The sequence below is a fragment of the Plectrocnemia conspersa genome, unplaced genomic scaffold (assembly GCF_051122295.1).
Source record: "Plectrocnemia conspersa isolate PC_06_02 unplaced genomic scaffold, ASM5112229v1 ptg000010l, whole genome shotgun sequence".
NCBI lineage: Eukaryota > Metazoa > Arthropoda > Insecta > Trichoptera > Polycentropodidae > Plectrocnemia > Plectrocnemia conspersa.
Genome location: NW_028277174.1, coordinates 11,406,727 through 11,428,966, shown reverse-complemented (window position 1 = coordinate 11,428,966; position 22,240 = coordinate 11,406,727). Strand labels below are relative to the sequence as shown.

Here is a 22,240-nt window from a genome sequence, read left to right as displayed (position 1 = left end):
AATTAAACATGCAATGGAACGCTGTACAATTAAAAATAAAATAACTAAAACCGATCCTTTACCGACAGAAATAAAGGAAATGATTAAAATGAAAAATAAAACAAGACGACTCTGGCAAAATAATCACGAAAAATCTGTCAAAAAACGCCTAAACAAACTACAAAAGGAAATTAAAATTGCTATTTATAAACATTACAATAGTTGTTGGGAAAACAAACTAAATGATTTAAAGCCTGAAGACAATTCACTGTGGAACCTTTCAAAGATCTTGCGCCGGGAACCCTCATCGATTAAAAAAATTAAGACTCAATCTGATAAATTTGTATTTGATGTTGAAGATAAGGCTGAAACTATTGCTGATAGTTTGCAAAACCAATGCACTGTCGACTTAAATAAACTTAAAAATAATTTCAAAACTAACGTAGAAAGACAAGTAAAAAATAACCTATCTAAACCTTTCGACATAACTATTACAATAACAGTTCAAGAATTAGAAAACCTTCTTCGACTTCATAATCGTAAAGCTCCCGGCTGTGACTCTATTCCCAACAAGGCTCTGAAAATTCTTCCACCAAAAGCAATTAGTTATTTATTAAACATAATAAACTCCTCTCTTAGTTGCCATTACTTTCCAACCGCATGGAAACAGGCTATTGTAATAGTTCTTCGCAAACCGGGCACGGATCCTACACTCCCCTCTAGTTATCGACCTATAAGTCTGCTTCCTGTCGCTAGCAAAATTTATGAAAAAATTATTCAAAATAAACTTCTTGAACATACTATTAAAAATAAAATAATACCGGATGAACAATTTGGATTTAGATTTGAACATTCCTCCACCGACCAACTACATCGAGTTGTTAAACATATCCAAAGGGGCTTCGATAAAAAAATGTCCACTGGAGCCGTTTTCCTGGACATTGCTAAAGCATTTGACCGCGTTTGGCATACAGGCATACTATATAAATTAATTAAACTTAAATTCCCTGCATCACTAGTAAAATTAATACACTCTTTCTTAAACAATAGATCTTTTAAAATTAAAATTGATAATCACCTCTCTAGTCCCAGGTCTTTATTTGCTGGCGTCCCTCAGGGTTCAATTTTGGGTCCAACAAATGGTTAGTCACTGCAAATCCATCAAAAAGTGTCGCAGTAATGTTCTCTCGCAGGAGAAAGAAGGTCTTTGCTGTCGTTAAACGTACTAAATTAAAAATGTACAATAACTATTTAAATTGGGAAAATACGGCTAAATACTTAGGTCTTACACTCGATTCAAAACTTTCATGGAAGACCCATATAGACAAATTAATACTCAAAATTAAAGCCACTAGAGCTAAATTATATCCTCTTTTATGCCGTAATAGTAAACTAAATATTAAAAATAAACTCTTAATATACAAATCGATAATAAGACCTGCTATTTCATATGCATCTCCGGTATGGGGATACATAACCAACTCTCGTAAATATCCAAAAAAACTTCAAGCCCAGCAAAATATTTCATTGAGAATCGTGTCGAATGCTCCTTGGTACGTTCGCAACTCGATATTACATAGGGACCTTAAAATAGACACTATCACTAAGCATTTTGAAAAATTAAATAATAAGCATCTCGAACGTAAACAAATTGATTGCAAGTTTAGTTAATTAATTGATTGATTGTTTTAATATTGCCCTAACATACTAATCTAACAAAAAAAAAAAAAAGGTGATGCTTAGGTGAAATGTATCCATGAGATTTTTCTGAGAAATGCTACTATTAATAATTTTATTAAAGACAATTTATTATTTTTAAACTCAATACTTTATTTATGCAATAATATAAATTAAATATAATAAACATAAAAAATGTTTTAGACCACTAGGTAAAACACTGCTCGAGATAGATTCAAACTCATTATTTATGCATTATAAATGCTTTTATTCATCCTATTTAAAATTTATTTTATTACTTGCCTGTATACATATTTTATGTCTCTTCTCGTAAGCAAGTCGCTGTTTAGTTTATTCATCTTATAAGTTGAAAATAGCATAGTTTATATAAAAATGACATGTGCAAATGTCACGTCGCTACTGTAGATCGTTTGGAAGTTCTTGTGATAGACACATGTATTTTCTGTTTTATAGAATAGATTCTGCTCTTCTTTGTTTCATATGACAAAATGTTGGATTTATTGTGAATAATCCTTATGAATAAATAGTATGGCTAGAGAATTCAACCAATCTTGACCAGTCTAATTTCTTAAAAGTGTTTTTATACGTTTTAGAGAGTTACAGCGTTCAGCATCAGCTGTGGATACAGGTGTCACTAAAATAATATTAATTAATTTTGCCATTTCGGAATAGGTACCAATTTATTGTTTTGTATAAGTTGGGATGAGACGTTGATGTTAGGTGTGTAACAAAAAGTTTAATTTTCATACATAACATTTAATTCGGATATCAACTTAGTATTGTATAATTTCTTTAAATATTTTTTATGAGTTCTCTAAGAAAACGTTGTCTATTAAAACTGATTTTTTTAAGGTTTACTGTATAAAATTATTTAAATATTTTAAAGCTGCTGAATATGTCCATAATTTCACTAATTATTTTATCTGACATTTTTAGAATCTTCTTTCGTGTTTGTTTTTTTTTCTTTTTAAGGTATTTCTTCGCTATCATCTCAGGAATAAAATCAGCCATGCAATTCTGTACGAGGTTAAGGAATGATTAAAATTTGTAAAGGGCCGGTCCGAGGGGCAGGCAGTACAGGCGATCGCCTGGGGCGCTCAATTTGTGGGCGCCTTTCTAAGCTTTCCGACGACACTTGTTCGTCGCCAAGAGCTTTTTTTAGGTTTTGGCTTTCCTCTCTTCATGGTGGGCAGTTGAAAATCGTGTGTGCAGTGTCATCAGATCCACTTCTGTTGCAGTGATTGCATTCTGGGGTTGCTTTCTTACTTTCTTCTTTGCTTCGCCCTTTGTAAATCGCCTCTTTCGTATGCGAATGTAGTTCTCCGAAACCGTGCGGTATGCCCAAGCGACTATCAATGCGCTTCTTCTCTTGACTCGAGCCAGCTTGAGCCTCGTTCTTTCCACCCGGATGGAATCTGCTCATAGGGCTCCGTATATGAGGATGGAGCGGACCACTTCATTGTAAAGCTATCTGGTGATGAAATGGTATTCGCAAATGAAAGAACAATATAAATTTTATATTTTTTTATTGATTTTCCGCTTTATTTATATTAATAATAGCCGCTTCTATATACAACAAACATATAATATACTCATGTAATGCGAATATCATAATAATAATTATAATTTTTAAAATCATACAATCGTGTTAATACGTTTTCAAAAATTAATTTAACTTTTTCTCACAGATTTTCTTCTCAATTGTTCCACTGACAATACGGCACTTTAAAGTTTATAATCGTTACTTATTCAGAATAGCAAAATATACATATAGTGATTTCATCTTTTCTTTAAATTACTTTTACATATCAATCTTTCTTTTTTTTTTTTAAAAAAAAATGCCATATCACTGCGCGGACTCGCCTAAAAACACATAAACCTCTAAAACCTAACTATCAATGCTATGCTCTTATATACATATATTGAAATATAGTGAATGTTACACATTTAATTTCTTTACTCTGAACAAGAAAAGTAGACAATGGCGTACAAGCGTAGCTGCGACAAAACGAACACTCCAAAGCGAAGAAATTAAACAAATAGCATTCTGTAATACATAAATATTCACATCATCTACCATGTAGATGTCGTTAACAGAAATTTGAACGTGACGATGATGAACAACCTTTGCCTAACAATTTTGGCAGTGTTCCTCAACATATAACAAATGGCATGGAGATAGCATTACACAAAAAAGTTTCAGTCGGATGACGAGTGCTGTTGCTGATAACGAACATTTTCACACATATCGCAAATGTTATATTATATAAATATTTATAGTTATTAAAATTTACCCATTTCTTACGCTAAGTAAAAGCCAAAAAAGCCGGTTCGAAAAGAGATGCTAAAAAATAACCTAATCACACAGGCAAACGAACGTGTCATGGTGGGATGTATTTAAATAAATAAAAAATGAGTTTTATACCAAGATATTTAAAACTGCTTTATACATTACTATCACATATTTTGATAAATATATTGCATACCGCAATTTAATATGAATTTTATTGATGTTGGTATCAATTCAATTGTCACAAAGTTAAATAACTAAGGCAAACCATTGCTATCATCAATCAAGAAGAAATTCATATGCATTACACGATCGACGAGAACAATGCAGTTTTCAAAATCGATACATAATCGACGCACTCCTTTTCGACCGACTCGCTATTCATCTTCATAAGATCACTATAAATCTACCAAAAAATAATTCAAAGTATTTAATTTTATATAATATATGCTATACGAATAAAGGTCTGCGTCGCACAATTCTAACTTTTTTAACGATTCCGGACGGATAGAAAATAACGTCAAATTCGCAAATATGAACTTTAAAAACGAACGAATATTCGTGTAAGATAAAATAAGATTAATTGCGTTGAAGCTGTGTGAAAACCATTGATAATTAGTTTCTAAGTATTGAAAAGATTGCACGACACGTGCCCCCGTTTAATTTAAACACTCACCTAAGATTCGAATATCATATACACTCCAAATATTATATAGCGTAATATATATATATATATATATACCTACATTAAAATATTTATATTAACACGTTGATTTAATTATCGAACTTCATTTTAAATCGAATGATTATATTATAATTATTAATATTATAATGGTATTTTTCGCATGTTTTCCTCTCATACGCTCTGTGTTTATTATTTGTATGTATTTATATAATATATTTAATAATTATTATTAAGATCTCGGTGTTATCAATATTTGATAATATACTTTGTAATTTATTATAACAAAAAAAAATTAACACATGTTATATAATTCGCTTTTACACTGTTACGTCTTAAAAGATTTGAAAATAATTGTAAAGTAAAGTAAAGTATACCGATCGACATAAATAATTGGCACAAAACTCTGATTCTTCTTTACGTCGTTTGAGATTAAGCAGTCAGTTAAATAAAAATGCCATATTGAGAAAATAAAAATTTTCAATGGCATGCGTCACGGTGTCTCATCCTCTCAAATCAGTTAATTTATGGAGTACAAAAAGCGAGTAGGGATCCTCAAAATTTGCAATCGCCGAGACAAATAATTAAAAATCACATAATAAATTCAGCTATTACTAAGCTACTCAGTATACGTAAATAATGAGATCGAAAATATTACGAAGAAAAATAAAAAATAAGATCTTAAGAATTATTTATTTTGAGAAATACTATTATTAATTGCTTCCTTATTTATGTTACCGTCGTAAAAAATACTAGTTTTAACATTAAACGCGATTGTCGCAACCCGAGGATTCCTACCCTCATTTATTTGTGCTATTAATTAAATCAGCGACGACTACGTTCTTACGATTTAGTTTTCTTTTTATACAAAAAAAAGTAGTCACATTATTAAAATAAAATCTGCCTCAATCAATCGATACGTTTAAATATTATTTATAATGACTCTTTTGCCGTTAAAGGTTACATTTTTTTAATGTAACCTTGTCGTTTGATTAAGTAAAATAAAATTTATCCAGCGGCCGGCGACCGGAGCGCTCTCGGAGCGAGGTAGCCGACGACGTTCGAAACGACGGAATTCACAAGCGTAAATGTATCGTTACAATCAGCCAGGCGTCTTTCGTACTTCGTGTGATGTGTTGTAAATATTTGGTTATGTGGTGGTGTAAAGGCAAATTTCGTGATGATTTGTTATAATTCCATGTCGCGAGCTTCGTCCTCACTGTAGTCGCTCATGGAGCTTTCACTGTCACTATTGTGGTCGGCGGAGTGTTCGCCGCCGCCGGACGAGCCGTTGGTGGTGCTCGAGTGGCCCGGGGCGCCGCTGGTCGAACGTTCGTTCAGCGCGTCTTCGGTGGCGAATTTACGAACGTAATCTAAAAATGATAAATAATTTTTATGAGAAATAATTAAAAAGCGACATGACTAGCAAGTTAATTATAGATGAGAAATGGCCAAATAGAGGAGTCGGAACGAAACAATCACATAGTAATCCACCGACTTACATTGTTTCGTATTTACGTCGCTCGTATATTTAAAAAATTGAAAAATGATCCAAGTGTTCCCGACTCTAACTTATATCACAATAAATAGTTTCCAATATTCGTCAAGTTATGCACAGCTGCATACCATTAAATGAGTAATTTCTGGAATTTCAGCATTTATAAAGTGTTTTTCCCCATTATTTGTATTTGACTGCTTGTTTGTCATATTTAAGGCTGTTATAAATAACAAAGATATGAAAGTAAATTTCACAAAGCAAAAAATGTCACAATGAGCTGTAGAGATTGCAGCAGTAGATCAGGGAAATAAGTGTTTTTAGAGTTAGTGCAATAAAAATTCAAAATATTCCAATACAAATCAATATGAACAAATACTTTACGAATAGTTTGACAAATATTCGAATAACGAATTCAGATTGGAATCTATAACTGAGGCATTGCGAATGCACTGTGCTGATTTGGCGTGTTGAGTGCATTTACGTAGTAACGTCACACCAATATAAATTTCGAACAGACAACATTATGTTTGAATTTAGAAGGCAAACTATATATAAAGTTTTACGAGGGCGAATTGAGAATTTGTGGATTTTTTACTTGCAGATACTTTGCTAAAAGCAAGTTGATAAATGTCCAATGTCATTGTACATTCATTGACTTAATCTTTCGAAAACGTCACAGAATTGTTTCTGAAATATTTGATTAAAAATTGGGTGCAATTTAACAGGGAATTATTTGTGCATTTGTGTAAAATAAATCTTCGGATTTTTTCTTGGTAAAATGATTCGTTGCAGAGTTGTTCATAAGGTGTTCACTGTTCTGACCAATGCTCGCTCACTTGCACCCAATCTGTCCAACAGCGAGTGAACTACTTTGGCATCCATTGCACGAACCACTGTCATTACCGGTACTTGGACCCTACGAGTTCAACCCAATGGGCGGCATCCAGCTTTTGACGCCAAGATGAGCGGGATCCACCTCCCGTAGAATTACGTTATTTATCTCGAGCGCGCTAGGAAAGGTTTGCATTGCATTTTGGTGCGCTTCATTCTTGTTACATCACATTCTCCCTGATCATAGAGGGACATTTGTGCTGCCTCAGTTTCAGCTTTAGCCCTCGGTTCCCTAAGGGCCGAGCCCTTTGGACAGTTTGCGTTGAAATGCAATGCTTTAATCGTCATTGGTAGTCCAAAGGACGCTACCTCGGATGGGTAGTATTAGAGTTTACTTCCTCTCAAGAGTTTGGGGTTTAAACTCAAGAGAGGTCCCTCACTCTTCCACACTGTTTACGGCGAGATCCAGCGTGTGGTCGACTGGTGCCGAATTTGTCCAACAGTAATGCATGAACAATTTATTTCATGGTGCAATTATTTTAACTATTGCTCATTTAAATTGTCCTCTTAAAAGATTGAAGGATTGCCCTGTATACCAAATTTTAATATGCAATGAAGCAAGGATAATTTTTTTAAATCTGTAAATATCGAAACTTTTGTAGCCAACCATGACTGATTTTTAAGCTGCCTTTTCTTTCCTCGAAAAATTTACGAAACAGAGCTGTTTTGGAAAAGGATTCCTAGAAGACGTTTATAGCTTGTAAGGAAAAGACTTTCTGAATTTAAAACGACAAAAGATCGACTCATTGTGACTGCAAATTGAATCGATCTGAGAATACTAGAGCTCTGAAAGCAAGAAAATATCTAAAAGAAGAGCAATAGAAATACAGTTTGTTAAAGCAGTGGTCCATAACCTACTACCTGCGGGTAATTGAATTACAGCATTTTTAGTTACCTGCCAAGATAATATTTTAGTGAAAATAATAATTGAGAAAAGTTAAAATAAATAAATAATCTATTTTTATCATTTATTAAATTTATATAAGTAATTAAAAGTTATTTCTTTTGCGTTGTTATCATTAAACATGAAGTGGAAACACTTACAATACTCCTGTTTACACTTACTGGTCTAAATAATTATTTCTTTCTCATAAACTCTGTTTACCCATACCGAATTATATAAAATGAGAAACATTAGTCTGTTTGGAAAATTATGGATGTATTTGTGGCAATCACACAAATAGATCCACATACAAAAAAGGGCAATTGTCTCATTGTTAATGACTGTGACCAAAAACGTTCATTCATTAACAATGAGACAAATATCATGGCACAAGAGGGATTTCTTTTGACTACACAACACGAGTCATTAAGAGAATCCTTTTGTGACAAAATGGACCCAATAAATTACCGCATTGCAAACCCTTTCCGAAGAATTCGAAAGACTGGACAAGCAAAAAACTCGCTTTCGAAAATGCATATCCGATTTCTCGAGTTCTACGAAGCGGCTGCAGTGATTGGCTAGAAGATTGATGCACAATCACGATTGGCCAGCAAGCGTGCAACCCCTAAAGGATGTAAGCCCGGACTCTGATGAGGGGAGAGCAGACGGTCTGAGGAACCCTACCAGACAAGAGACGGGCAGAGAGCCAGCGACACAGACGATCCACCCAGCCAGAGAGAGAGAGAGAGACAATCTACCAGCAGCCATCCGAAGGAACCAGCTACGCGCCCCACCGACAGACCTGAAGATCACTCCTGGAACTCTCAAACCACCAGCCGCTCGAAGAGTCACACCTGATACTCGCCGCACGCAGTCACAAGAAGCCTGAGAATCATCTACCGGCATCACCACCTGCGCCACCTTAACCGCAGTTGGGAAAAACGTCACGCCGTTAATCGTCCATAGTCGAATGTAAATATAACTTAATAAAAAGTCTATCTAGATTCACCGAAGAGTCTCATTGGTCGCGAGGTCAACCACCCCAGGGTTACGCCACCGAAATATTAAATGTGGCGAGCGTGTTGTGTGCATTATTTGTTCGGATAAATTAGCTACACAACCTTACAATGTTGAACGACATTATTCATCAAAACATAACATTTCACTAGGCAAAATGGGATGGGAAGAAAAACATTTTTTTATTAAAATGTGCTTAACAAAATATAAAAACCAAAAAGGGACTATCAATAAATTTGTAAATCAGCATCACCCATCTACAGTCAGAAGTTTTGCCACATCATTGGTAATAATGAAATATGGCAAACCCTTTACTGATATTTAAAAGATATATTTTTAAAATGTTAAAATAGATTTTGGCAATAAGACTCAGATATTATATAGAATCAAGGAAATCTACTATATGTCAGAACTAAAGGTGTTTTTTGCACGCTATGGAAAATTTAATTATGTAAAAACAATTTATGGGGAGTCATGTGCTTTAAGCACCTATGTTTGGTAACACAAGGGGAGTTGATATATTAAATAAGGTCTTGGAATTTGCTAAACTGCAAAATAATTTGGATTTGAAACATGAAATATATTCTGTAACAATAGACAGCGCTCCATCTATGTTAAGGAAAAACGTTGGTTTTGTGTTGTTATTGGAAGAGCCCAGGAAACCCATACTATCATTTCATTGTATAATACACCAAGAAAATTTATGTGCAAAGGCATCAAAAATAAAGTGATGTGTTGTTATTAAAATCGTCAATATTATCGTAGGACGTTCAGCTTTACTTCATAGACAGTTAGGTGTTTTTTGGAGGAAGTTGAATCGGAATATGGAGACTTATTAATGCATCAAACATTGCAGACACAGAAGCAATTAAAATATTTTAAATTTAAATTAAAGAAAATTTTTCTCAATTGGAAGAGAAATCTTGGTTACTAAAATTGATATTTTTAACTGATATTATAAACCACTTTAGTAGTTTAAATTTACACCTTCAGGGTAAGCAATAAATTGTTCTAAAATTATTTGAAGATTGGAAAGGTTTTTGTTTGAAATTATCTGTATTTGAAAATTATAACAAAAATAAAATATTTTTCACCAATACACACGAAGGCATTGAATATGTAGATATGAATATAATTGTAAAATACATCAGCGCTATAAAAACGGAATTTGACGCGAGATTTGAGAATTTAAAGACATATGTTTCAATGTTTATCTTTATAATAAAACCGGATGAGATGGATCTAAATGAGCTTGAGCTTAAATAATTTGAAATTCTTGGAATAAAAAAATCTAGAATTTAAATATAGTATAGAATTACTAGCACAATAGAATAGAGTGGTATAATTCTCTGACTATTGACCTAAAAGCTCTGGGTTCGAATCCCATACGGACCTTAGTGTTTTTAAATTTCTATCATGTCTGGGAGATCAGAATTAGTGATTATTATATAATTATAATTCCGGTCGACCATCACAGATTAGGTTTACTTAGATTTTCCTGATTCCACGGATGAATATTGTGATGATTAACTAAAATCGAGCTAGGTCGTACATATTTGGTATTGAACATTCCAGGGCTGTGGAGTCAGAGTGGTAAAAAATCGACCGACTCCGACTTTACACACGGACCAATAATTTTTTAATTGTTCGAAACGAATGACTTCCAGGGTCATGTTTCTACACTGGTCATATTTACAAATGACATATTAGAAATAGTATGTATTTACTAATTACTTTCACACCTAATTCGCACATCATCTGACTCACATCTTGTCATAAAAATTCAGAACTCGACAACATTTCCAATATGTATAGAAAAATCATGTGAATTGTATACCAAAAATTATTAATTATTTTTTATTCTTTCTTCCTTGTTTGTTATTTACATGAAAATAAATAAATAAAATAATTAAAAATAAATTTAATATTTTAAGATTATCTAATCGAAATTTTTAAATTCGGAGTCGAGAAAAATTACCAATGACTCTACAGCCCTGGAAAATTCTCTAATAATGAGCTAATACAGCTCATAGAGAATATCTTTTATATGTTAAAAAAAGATCAGTTCTACAGACAAATAAATTTAAAGATGTTCGCCAGCATCTTAAAAGCACAGAACATGATCACATGAATGAAATATCATCATGCTGGGCGACATTGTCACAAAATTTTTCATGTTTAAAATAAAATTTCATTTGCTTTATTATCAGCATTTGGTTCAACATATTCTTGTTAGCAAACATTTTCTCAAAAGAAAGCGAAATAGACTAGCATTAGAAAATCTAGATTCCTGTGTTTGACTCAAGTCTACTTCATATTTGTCTAATATTGAAAAACTTAAAAAAATTCAAAACAAGGAAGCCACTGATAAAAATATGATATGTACTAATGTTTTTAATTAGTATAGTGGTATTATTAATCTAATATAGTGATAGAATGATATATGCATATGGTGAGATAAGGTGTGTATAATAACAAAATTGTATTTTTAGTTTATTTTAAAAGTGCTTTGTACACTTCTTCAGTGCCAATGTATGTTATTTTATATTATACATAGTAGTTAATTATTTATTATACATTTTTTAAAACATTTAAAATAGTTATTTTATATGACTAGGTCGACGTAAATTTTTTTTAAATACATTAAAAAATAATATTGTTTTCAATAACACAAATTTATATTTATACATACATATGCAAATATACGTATTTTATAGAATTTTTATTTTATTTTATAAAAATATTGTTTTTAAAAAAAAATTTTTGATTTTAATTTTTTCCCACTAACCAAATAAAATTTAAAAAATAGAAATTATTTACCCAGCTTGCCGACCAGTGTGTTAGAGTATAGTAAAGTGTTAACTGTGACTTCGACCATTATTTATTCCTAAAGAGAAAATCGCAATACCGTAGGAATAAAATGGACAAAGAAGACATAAATGGCAAAATGGCAAACCGGCATGTTAATGCAAAACGAGATTTAAAAGGTAACGCGAGGATCAACTGAGCCCCCTGTACCAATACCTTACAGGATTAAAATGGAAGAGAAACTTACAGGAACAGAATGAACCACGAGCTGGTGGAGCTGACTAAGCATGAGCAAATTACTATTTTTATAAAGCAGAAAGAGTAAGATTAAATTATATAAAAATAAAATATTTTTAGTATACCGATAAAATTATATCAACAATTGCTTTGTGTGTGGTCTTCTCTCCGATCCCCGCCACTATTTGACATGTGTTATAAACAGGGGCAGATCGAGGGATTGAATCGATTCGGGCGATTCGGATAAGGTGACCAAATTTTGAAAATATACGGATACAAAAAAGGTCAACTCGGCTGCTTGTGGGAGTTAAAAAGTCACCTTATTTTTGTTTACAAAAATGTATTTTTGACTCCCACCAGCATCCCTATTTGGAATAAATGTTTTTTTCAAATTTTATTTGAAAAACATGAATGAAGGACAATGGGGGATAATTTTCGTAGTTGATAGCGGCCGTCGCATCGGCCCCGGGTTATAAATATTTTTTTAAAAATATAGTATTTACTCACCGGACACCTTCTTCTTGTACTCATCAGGTTTGTGCAGATACATGGCGGCTGCGTCCCCGTTCAACGGATCAATCGGATTCGGATATGTCAGCAGTTGTGGCAGGAACGACTCGAAAATGTTGGACAAGTCTGCCAACACACCAACAACAATCACATTTCGGTAAACTGTTTCCACCGTTACATTGATTAGTATTTTATAGTCACAAATGAAAATAAGTCTAATTTTTCACATAAACATTTAGATATTCTTCTCTTGAATGTATCTGCACGATTCAACCGCATCATGACCTCGATCGAACAGTGTATTTTACAAAACAATTAAACGTAACTGATATCACGAGCCACCTGTGAGGGTACAGATGATTAAGTTGTTTCATTATTTTTATTATAATTTGAGAGATTATGTAATCTTCAAAAGCAATGAAAGATAATAATTATTATTGCTATTATTATAAATAAACTTTCACAAATCTTCTTCAGTCTGAACAATTACTATTATTGACGAGTGTTATGGAAGTCCTGAAATAAATTTATTTATGTAATATACTTGTTTTTATTAGTTGATTAACAATTTACTTTTTATAACAATTTGGTTATGTTGTATGAAAATTTACTTTGTCACTACAGTACTAGCATTCATCTTATAATAAATAAATGTAAGATCATTGTTTTACTTACAGCCTAATCTTGGTTTATAAGATTCGGGACGAATTCGCAGACGAAGTAAATATAACGAATGTTAATCCTTTGTGTGCTCACGGTAAATTTAAACCCCATTTTTAACAGCAACAAAAAATGATATCTAAACAATGACAGTATATTATCCGATTAGGACTAAGATCTAAGATCGTTATGCCATAACTGCTGTTTATGTTTTTGAAATAGCACATTTTGAATATATTGCAAAAAATTATTATACATTTTAAACATTGATTTTTTAGAATTAACCCTTTGAATGCGCAAATCGGCTAAAGTCGCCCAGTTGAATTTTATCTCTTTATGGAAAACCAGTAAAAAAAATGATTTTTGGTGAATAAACATAAAATATAATTTCAAAAACTTTTTTTGGTGAATAAACATAAAATATAATTTCAAATAAATAAAAATGAAAAAATTAGAACATTTAAACACAAAAACAAGGTAAAATTTGCATTTTTCATAAAACAATTTAATATTTATTTTTGATTAACGCATCCAAAGGGTTAATACTTTACGAGACATAAGCATTTAAAGCATATTCTAATATATTTTTATTCTTGAGATTCAAACATTAACTTCTCCGTATCTCATGAATAATAAATAGTAAAAGGATAGTTTTTCTTTGTATGAGAATAAGAATAATTCGAGACTATTCTAAACTTTTCACAGCTAATTTAGATAGAATTTATTTCTTCCTTTATTTGTATTTTCATTAAGGGATCAAATAAAATAAATGAATATATGTCATATTGATTTCAAATATCGCTAGTATCAATCGATAACAAATAAACTATTGCTTAACAAAACAAAAATTAAAATTGCGAAATATATGTATAATATAAACAAAAGTTTTGAAATGTATTTGTGATTAATAACTAATCATACATAATGTAATACATTTAATTGATATTTTTTATATGTCGATACATAAAGCAGCAGAAAGACATAACGTGTATAAGTAAATTAATACCGACACACTAAACGGATGAAGTTGGATGAAATGAATCACACTCTGCCATCAGTATCGTTTCGATCGCTAAACTCACCGTATAGGGCTGTCCATGCTTGATTAATTACATCCAAACAGACAGTGCCAGACACTTCGTCGATGTTCGGATGGTACACCTTGTTCATAAATCCGATAGACGGAGATTTGAACGGGTAGTGTTCGGGCAAATGAACACGCACCTTCCACACACCACCTTCGTACGGCGCTGAAGATTGAACGAGAATAAAATAAACATCAATTAATTACTCCTAAGCAATAATATGCAAATCGCAGAATACTCACTGCCTCGTGGACCGAAGAATTTGACGCAGAACTCGTTCAGCCCTCCCAGAATGGTCACTTCGTGCTTGCTTTCGATACTGTTTGATTCGTTAGTTAAGGAAAATTATAAACAATTACAATATTGAAAGTATTCAACTGACTGTCTGCAATTTTTGTTCAATTAAAAGTTATGTAAGAGAATTCCACGAGTAAAAGTAAAATAATCAACATAAATGGTAATTTGAGGTTATGTATTTTATTTTATTTTTTTGAATTAATAATGGTGTCAATGAATAGCATCACTTTCACATTTTACGACATTTCAATTGTGGCGGGTTTTGCAGTGGACATTTGGAACAAAACGAGTTTTGCTGTTACACACGCCCACTAAAATCGAAATTTGTATAAACTATTCAAATAGTCACCCATATGGTTTACGCATGGGCGTACACAATGCATATAGATATTTAAATGCAGTTTTCTCTATTGTGTTTGTTAATATTATTTTATTTGACTTAATTGCCAGAGCTTTTCTTTTGTTCTATTTTAGATCCCAAATTAGTTGCAAATTCACAGGCGATTTTTCTATTACTCTCAAGGCGAGATTAGATAACAAACCGACTGATCCAAAGCAAAAAATTTTCTAAATTTTAATATTGCAAGTGAAGTTATTATTGTCAGAATTACAAAAATAAAAGTGGAAGCATACACAAGATTGCTACGATTTTTTAGCTGACTATGACTTCCGAGTAGCTAATATTTCAGGTAGCTGTTTTCTAATGCAGATTGTCTGTATTTTAAATTTGGTTTACTAAACCTCGAGATTTACCAATAATGATATTATATGAAAACGACTATAAATGATGACAAATAATAACTGTATTGTTAAATTAAAATACATTTATAAGAAATATACCAGTCTTTGCTTTTTGTCTCTCAGGCGGCTAGCTGAGGATTCTACATATATGAACAATTTCGAAGTATTATGGAAGGCTTGGAATGCTCTCAATCAGGCAATTTGATTAAGACATAAATTAGGAGTGCAAAACCATAAAAAAGTAGCAAGTAGAAAGTTCGAGTGATACTTGGGAAGATATTTTTCTAGAGGAAAAATGGGAGAAGATCAACGACCCTCCTCTATTTTCTTCTAAATATATAACAATGATATAGATATTTAACAGGTGCTTTGTTTGGTGTTGCATAAACCCGGCGACCCCCTAATCTATCAATACAATAATTATTAATTTAATAATATGGTTTTAAATTCGAATCACTAAAAATATTGACGAGAAGAGTCGAATTTAAAAATATATGACAAACCTTTATCAAATATAATACAGGATTTTTCGAGGTATTTTAGTCAAAGTGGAAAGAAACTGAATAAAGGTTAATTTCAAATGCATACATTTTTCGACATTTGATTTGTAACGTATTACTTAACATATTCAAATTGGAAGCCACATTTATCATGTACATTATTTAAAATGGACACTTCAGGGATTTAATTAGAAGGGGGTAGTGGCATCTGCTCCCCCCTTTTTTTAATTTGGTCAGAAAAATCGATGTCATTGGATGAAATACTATGAATTTTAATGAAAAGCGTTTATGACGTCCAGGTGACAATCAGTTCTTTTTGTATTCGATATATAACCCTAACCATAAAATTGACAATGTCCAAAATTGAAATGCATAGCTAATGTAGTATGTTATATGAATGTAAAAATGGAAGTAATGCAACTACCGCAACTAAAAATATATGGAAAATGTAGGGCGATGTGATAAAAACGCCGATATTCCATAAAATTTGATGATGAACATTTCCATTATGTTGCATGATAACGTTTGATTTATCACTAAAATTCTATTTGTAAGGTTAATAAATACTATCTTACTATACAAAGAAGAATCAAACCAAATAATGGTTATGTTGTAGTTGGTGTATTATAGAGCCTTTCAATTTGTTTGTGTATACATATTATATACAGCGCTGCAGGAATATCTAATCATACACTATTTTGATTAATTTAAGTTGTCATCCTAATATTAAAAGCACAATTCATTTAATTATAATTTAATTCATTGTTTTTTATTTACTTAAAATGTAAAGGGTTTTGTATTTTTTCCCAAAAATTATAACCACGAATGTTTTGTTTTATATTCCTATTTTTCTATTATTAAATTTATATTTTTTTCTGAATTTTGACTGTTACCAACAAAGTAATCATAATATTAATTCCATTTTCAACCTTCTACTCATATAAACATGTTTTTTAACCCTTTGAGTAGTGAGTTAATTTATACACCCGGGAGTGAGTTTATTTTGTGTATTTTTCCATAATTATTTTATATTGCATTTATAGTAAATAATAAAATAAATAAACAAACTTCTGATTGAACAATTTGAGTGAAAACACTAAATATCAACTGAATTAAGCTGCACTATTATTTATTTGTTTAATACTACTGATATCCACGAATGTGCAAGCGAAAATAAGCTTTATATATAAAAGAATCGACACATTGGTTAGAAATGAACATTCATCATGTAGAACTTGTACTTGCCGAGTATATATGAAAAGAAGACAGTTAAACCTAGTGTCAAATTAAAATGTCAATTATAAAAAATAACCTGCTGAATAATTTTGTAGAAATCTGGAAGGTTTGGAACACAATCAATAATATTATTTATATGAATAAAAAGTTTAGTTTAGACCGTTAAAATCGCTTTTCGGCCATGTGCGAAAATTTTTTTTTTTCTAATTCGAATCGATAAATTTGATTTTAAGGCCAAAACAAAATGGATGCAATGCGTTTATTCAATTCCATTGCAGATGAACTCGCAAAAACGAGAATCGGTGCCAATGTCGCATTCCTAATTTAGCATAGAGAACCTATATAAATCGATTTGTGCGTGTGGAGCTACACTCGAATACGCAATTGAGCTAAGAGCGCGCAGTAGGTGCATATATGGTCGGCGTGTCGAGGAAAAATTCTACGAGCGCTGGTGTCATTTTTACGCCGCCGCCACCGACACCGAAACGAAGTAGGCGAAGGAAGCGAAAGAAGCGCTACGCGCAATAATAATATCGCAACATTCGATACATAACGTTTCGCGGTCGAGTGCGCCATTGCGCATGCGCGCCGACTGGGGAAGTGTTTGTATGCGGACAAACAGCTGACAAAGAGCTAGGAACGAATTTACGTACGATCTAAAATTGCGCAACTGATCGCTTTGGGTTTCGATTTGCACTTATGCGAAGTGGCGATTCGAATTCGGCGGGTGGAACTGTCGGTCGATACGGCGATACGGTCGAAGGCCGCATAAACACGCAAAATGAACACGCACACGCACACCGTCTAATGTAGGGCAGACAAAGAAAAGGGCGATGTTGTGAAACATTCATCAGCTGATGGCGATCGACAGGACCCTAGACGTCTAATCGCACCGTCGCGATCGAAGCGAAAACGGATTTCTTCGCGAAGCAGGGGTTGGTAGGTGTTTGAGGTAGTGGGGGGGGGGCGCACACAAAGGGGCTGACAGTCAGCTGATGGCCAAGCGGACGGGGGCGCTTCAGAGGATACAGCTTGATGACGTCTGTGTCCATGCGCCTCTTGCCGGCGCTGGGGGACGACATGGCGGCCACGGACAGCGCCGCGCCTCAGACTCCACTACGATTGCCGCGACACGTCCGTCGACGACTCCGCCCGAGCTTTCTTTATGACTTCGACGAGAGCGATTTGGCCTAAACGGCGCGATTCGCGGCCACGTGCTCAGCTTTTATTTCTACCTACGCAACGGCGGAAGCGATTTCAGAATCACTCTTTCGAATAATATTTATTCTTTTGCGAATATAATTAGATTTAAAACAATACAATAAATACAGGGAAGTATGTTAAACGAGGAGAAATAATAATGTTTAATTTTATTCGGTTGCACAGCCTGCTAGTGTTATTTTATAGATTATTATATATACGTTTAACGTTGTTATTATAGATGTTAATTATAATATAAATTGGTAGCATTTCATAGTTCATCTTTGACTTAATACACTTTTAACTATTATATTGTTTTTACAAAAAAATATACTTTACTAGGGCTGTCATAAAAAGAGGGAAACTTGACGAATTTGAATGTTTTAATTAGAAATAATAAGTAGTCGTATTTTAAATATATCATTTGGTCAGTTCGTGGCTGCGTCTCTCTTCCTATATGCGAGTCAGAGTCGAATGGTGCTTTCCGAGTGCTAATGTGAACAAGTACCAAGTATTTTATGTATATACTTAAATGAAGCTTGGGAGATAAGATTAATTTCGGCTACTGGCTGTACTGTTAAACTCTACGTATTAATATGTTCAACCACAATAATGTAGAAACATCATACATTCCGCGTGGCCTTTTGTAGGCAAAACCATTGTGGTCGTTTTCTGCGCATGAAAAAGGATACGTATAACAATATTGAACGAGACAATGAATATTCTTCGATGCGTTAATAAATAAAGCTACTTGATGTGGCTAAGTAGCTTTGATTACGATATTTAATGCTAATGGTTTTCGAGGATTTTAGAAGTTATTGTATATCTAGTCGCTGTTTTTTTTTGTGTTCTTAAACCTTTGTTTAATTGTCGCTTTCTAATGCGCAATTATTTGGGAACGCCTACATTTCTTATATATTAACATTTATATTTTATTTTTATTTATGTATTCATATGTGATATCTCTTAGCTCTTTATTAGATCTTTTTTTATAGCATATATGCACAACCTAGTTCAATTTTAATTAATCATCACTATATTCATCCGTGAGGCTAGGAAAAGTTAGGAAAACAAAATTTCTGATGATCGATCGAATTATAAATAATAATTAGCACTAATTTCCATCTCTCTGGCAGGATAGAAATAAAAAAACATTATGAGTCATTATGGTTGTATGAGAGACGTTACCATGTGCATTATCATGTAATCTAAAAAACCCAGAGTGTAGTGACGGGTGATTTAATATTTAAATGTTTGGAGTCAGATCCACCAAATATAACATTAATGTAAGGCATGCTTTCAAATAATATGTAAAATTTAATTAAAATATTATTATATATAGGAAAAATGATTAATTATTAGAATAATAATATATTTATTAAGATTTTTTGATGAATTTAAAGTATGTCAGTTTTAATTGACTCAGTGTGAATAGTTTTGTGATTATGAGAAAAATTCTGAATAAGTAATCCTACGCCATGCTTTTATTTTTAAACTTGTATATAAGATAATAAATATAACACTCTAAATTTGATTATAATCATTAAATTACTTTGATCCTAATGTATTTTATTGAGCACAAATAAAACAAATTTACTTCCTTAACAAGTTATGAAAAGTCAACATTTTGTATTCAATTAAAGAAATTGTTTTGTATATAATCTATTTTTTTTTTAATTAAAAAAATTGTCATAAATATTAGAATTTATAAATAATTTGAACAATTCTTGATCACAAAACAAATATTTTAAATAAAATCACAATATATATATTTTTATTTGACTTTGGTATATTTTTAAAATTACATTCATACATTTAAAAAGCTTATACACATATTTAATTAGTGAATGAAGTTATTGGGAAAAACAGCAATACATTTTTTTTAAAACGTAATTTTTGAAAATATTTCATTAAAAATTATATGAATGACAATAAATATGAAAATAACATACAATACGTTAGTTATAAAATATATAATTAATAATTGATAGATTAGTAACTTGGCATTAAAAAAAATATAAAACGTAATTATAGAGATAAAAGGGTTTTCAAATGCAATTAACAATTCTTATAAATCAATATAAATTAACAAAGATATACTGTTTATCTATAACCATACATAAATCATTTGTACTTAACGAGTTTTTAAACGCATATTCATATTATTATATTTTATGTATTTTATAAAATGATTTCATTCGAAGCAAGCCGAATGCATATCGCAAGCATTTTTCTTCATATAAGTGAAATTTTGGTTGAAAATGTCAGTAACTATCTATGCGAGATTTTGTACGTTAAAATAAAAAATATTTTCTTTTCAAACACTGACATGAACACGTTTTTTAAAATATACTTTTATTGGTTCCGAATTACTAACGGTACAATTACCTACTATCAATAATTATCTAATTTATATTAATAATAATGAATATATTATAGTTTGTATTACAGAAATTTCACAATCAAAATCTATAAAAGTACAAATTCTTTTCATTAATTACGTATACAAACACGAGTAAAAAAAATAAAAAATGAAAAATAAACGAACATTGATATGTTTTTAACATACACAAATCAATAAAAAACTTTATAACTTCTTAAATATAAATAGTATTTGTAACAGTTATATTATATAGTATGAATAAAAAACTAAAAACATCCATTAATATATTAATTGGTATTGAATAAGTCAGAAACGACGGTAGTAATATGCGTTTTGTAAAATGGTTAACTATTTTTATTATTCAACATCAAAATATAAATATAATACAGACAAGTATTAGTATGTTCATTAAACTAAGACTATTTATGCATGTTTACTTTATTAAACAATATGTGTAAATAACATTAAATTGAAACGCTTCTTTGTTCTGTTTGAGACAACGTTGAGCAATTCTTCTATAATCATGTTTACAAATAAAAATACCCAATGTATTTGGGATGCATGTATTTTTTAAAATTCTGAAATTTTATAAATTTACAAATACATCTAAATGCAATTTTTTTATGTTTCTTTTATCATATACAGGTTGTTGTATTTAAAAGTAGCAAAATTTTCTTACATTCACTTTCTCATCATTCAACAAATACACAATTATAAGCAGAGTGCATCTCATCGTATAAAACATACAATACCTTCAGCTACTTTTAAATCCGCCGTACTGTATAATCGTTCAATTAGAAAGCAAAATTTTTGCAACTAATATTATAATATTCATTCAGCACAGCTTTTTCATTCTTTATTTACCAGAGAACCGAGGATTTACCTCCTGGTGGGTTTCTGACTCTTACGGAAGTTCGGCGGTCGGCTCCTTCAAGTTCCTCTATAAAATGAGTGACAAAATATATTTAGTGATATTGCTGTGTCTATAATAGTTATATATTGTATATATCTATATTTTTAAATTCTATCTTACCGCTGATGGAAAAGGTGGAGTTTTGTAAGTTTCTTTGTTCACCGGATCTCATCTTTCTTCCAGTGGGAGTAGAACATGTAGAAGAGACGCTAAGGTCTTCCAAATATTTGTTCAGTGGAGACATTTTGAGTTCTGTACACAATGACAAATATAAAACTATTAACACAGATATGCACAATGTCCTACATTTATGTAGGACATCTATTTGACACAATAGTCATACAGCTTATCAACTGTGTATCTAAACAGTTAAGAAATTAAATATTTTTTTATAATAGTGTTTCAAGCTGTGCAGCAAGAACATCTTAAAAGAACCAATAGCTCACATACTTTTAAAATATGTGATTGATATTCTTAGTTTATAGTTAATGATTAATAAAATATTAAAAAGGCAAATAATATTATAGTCCTCATAATTACCAGGTAACCCCTTCCCATTAGTCATTTTCTCAGATGTATTAAATTCATGATCATTGTGATCATTTTCTTGTTTTTCTTCCTCGTGATTAGCATTTTCGGTGAAAACAAACGGACTTCCCACGGGTGTTTTAATGAATTTTCCATAACCTAAAAACATAACGATAAGTATGTAACACATTTAATAACCACAAA

At 31.7% G+C, this 22,240-nt stretch overlaps 2 protein-coding genes across 7 annotated transcripts in view; both read right to left on the bottom strand.

The window, feature by feature from the left end:
- Nucleotides 1–3,186: 3,186 nt before the first annotated feature.
- UbcE2H (ubiquitin conjugating enzyme E2H) lies at nucleotides 3,187–18,177 on the bottom strand. Of its 5 annotated transcripts, none has more exons than XR_015810904.1 (5): nucleotides 18,042–18,177; nucleotides 14,481–14,557; nucleotides 14,236–14,403; nucleotides 12,491–13,009; nucleotides 3,187–6,022 (listed from the first exon to the last, which is right to left on the bottom strand). XR_015810904.1 is itself a non-coding variant. In XM_088193899.1 (5 exons), exons 1-5 carry the CDS (start codon nucleotides 18,092–18,094, stop codon nucleotides 5,838–5,840), a joined length of 612 nt encoding a protein of 203 aa, XP_088050025.1. In that variant the 5' UTR covers nucleotides 18,095–18,177; the 3' UTR covers nucleotides 3,187–5,837. The 5 variants fall into 5 exon arrangements, 2 of the variants coding, with proteins under 2 accessions (XP_088050025.1, XP_088050026.1); XM_088193899.1 differs by having other exon boundaries at nucleotides 12,491–12,619; XR_015810903.1 differs by lacking the exon at nucleotides 3,187–6,022 and adding an exon at nucleotides 13,169–13,292 and having other exon boundaries at nucleotides 12,713–12,835.
- Nucleotides 18,178–20,926: 2,749 nt separating this feature from the next.
- CRMP (Collapsin Response Mediator Protein) overlaps nucleotides 20,927–22,240 on the bottom strand; it is a 35,944-nt gene continuing 34,630 nt past the window's right edge. For both annotated transcript variants that reach the window (XM_088195767.1, XM_088195768.1), the window contains exons 12-14: nucleotides 22,049–22,195; nucleotides 21,629–21,760; nucleotides 20,927–21,535 (exon numbers count right to left, since the gene is read on the bottom strand). In XM_088195767.1, coding sequence (XP_088051893.1) covers nucleotides 21,456–21,535; nucleotides 21,629–21,760; nucleotides 22,049–22,195 — 359 coding nt within the window. In that variant the 3' untranslated portion in view covers nucleotides 20,927–21,455. The remainder of the gene's footprint in view (nucleotides 21,536–21,628; nucleotides 21,761–22,048; nucleotides 22,196–22,240) is intronic.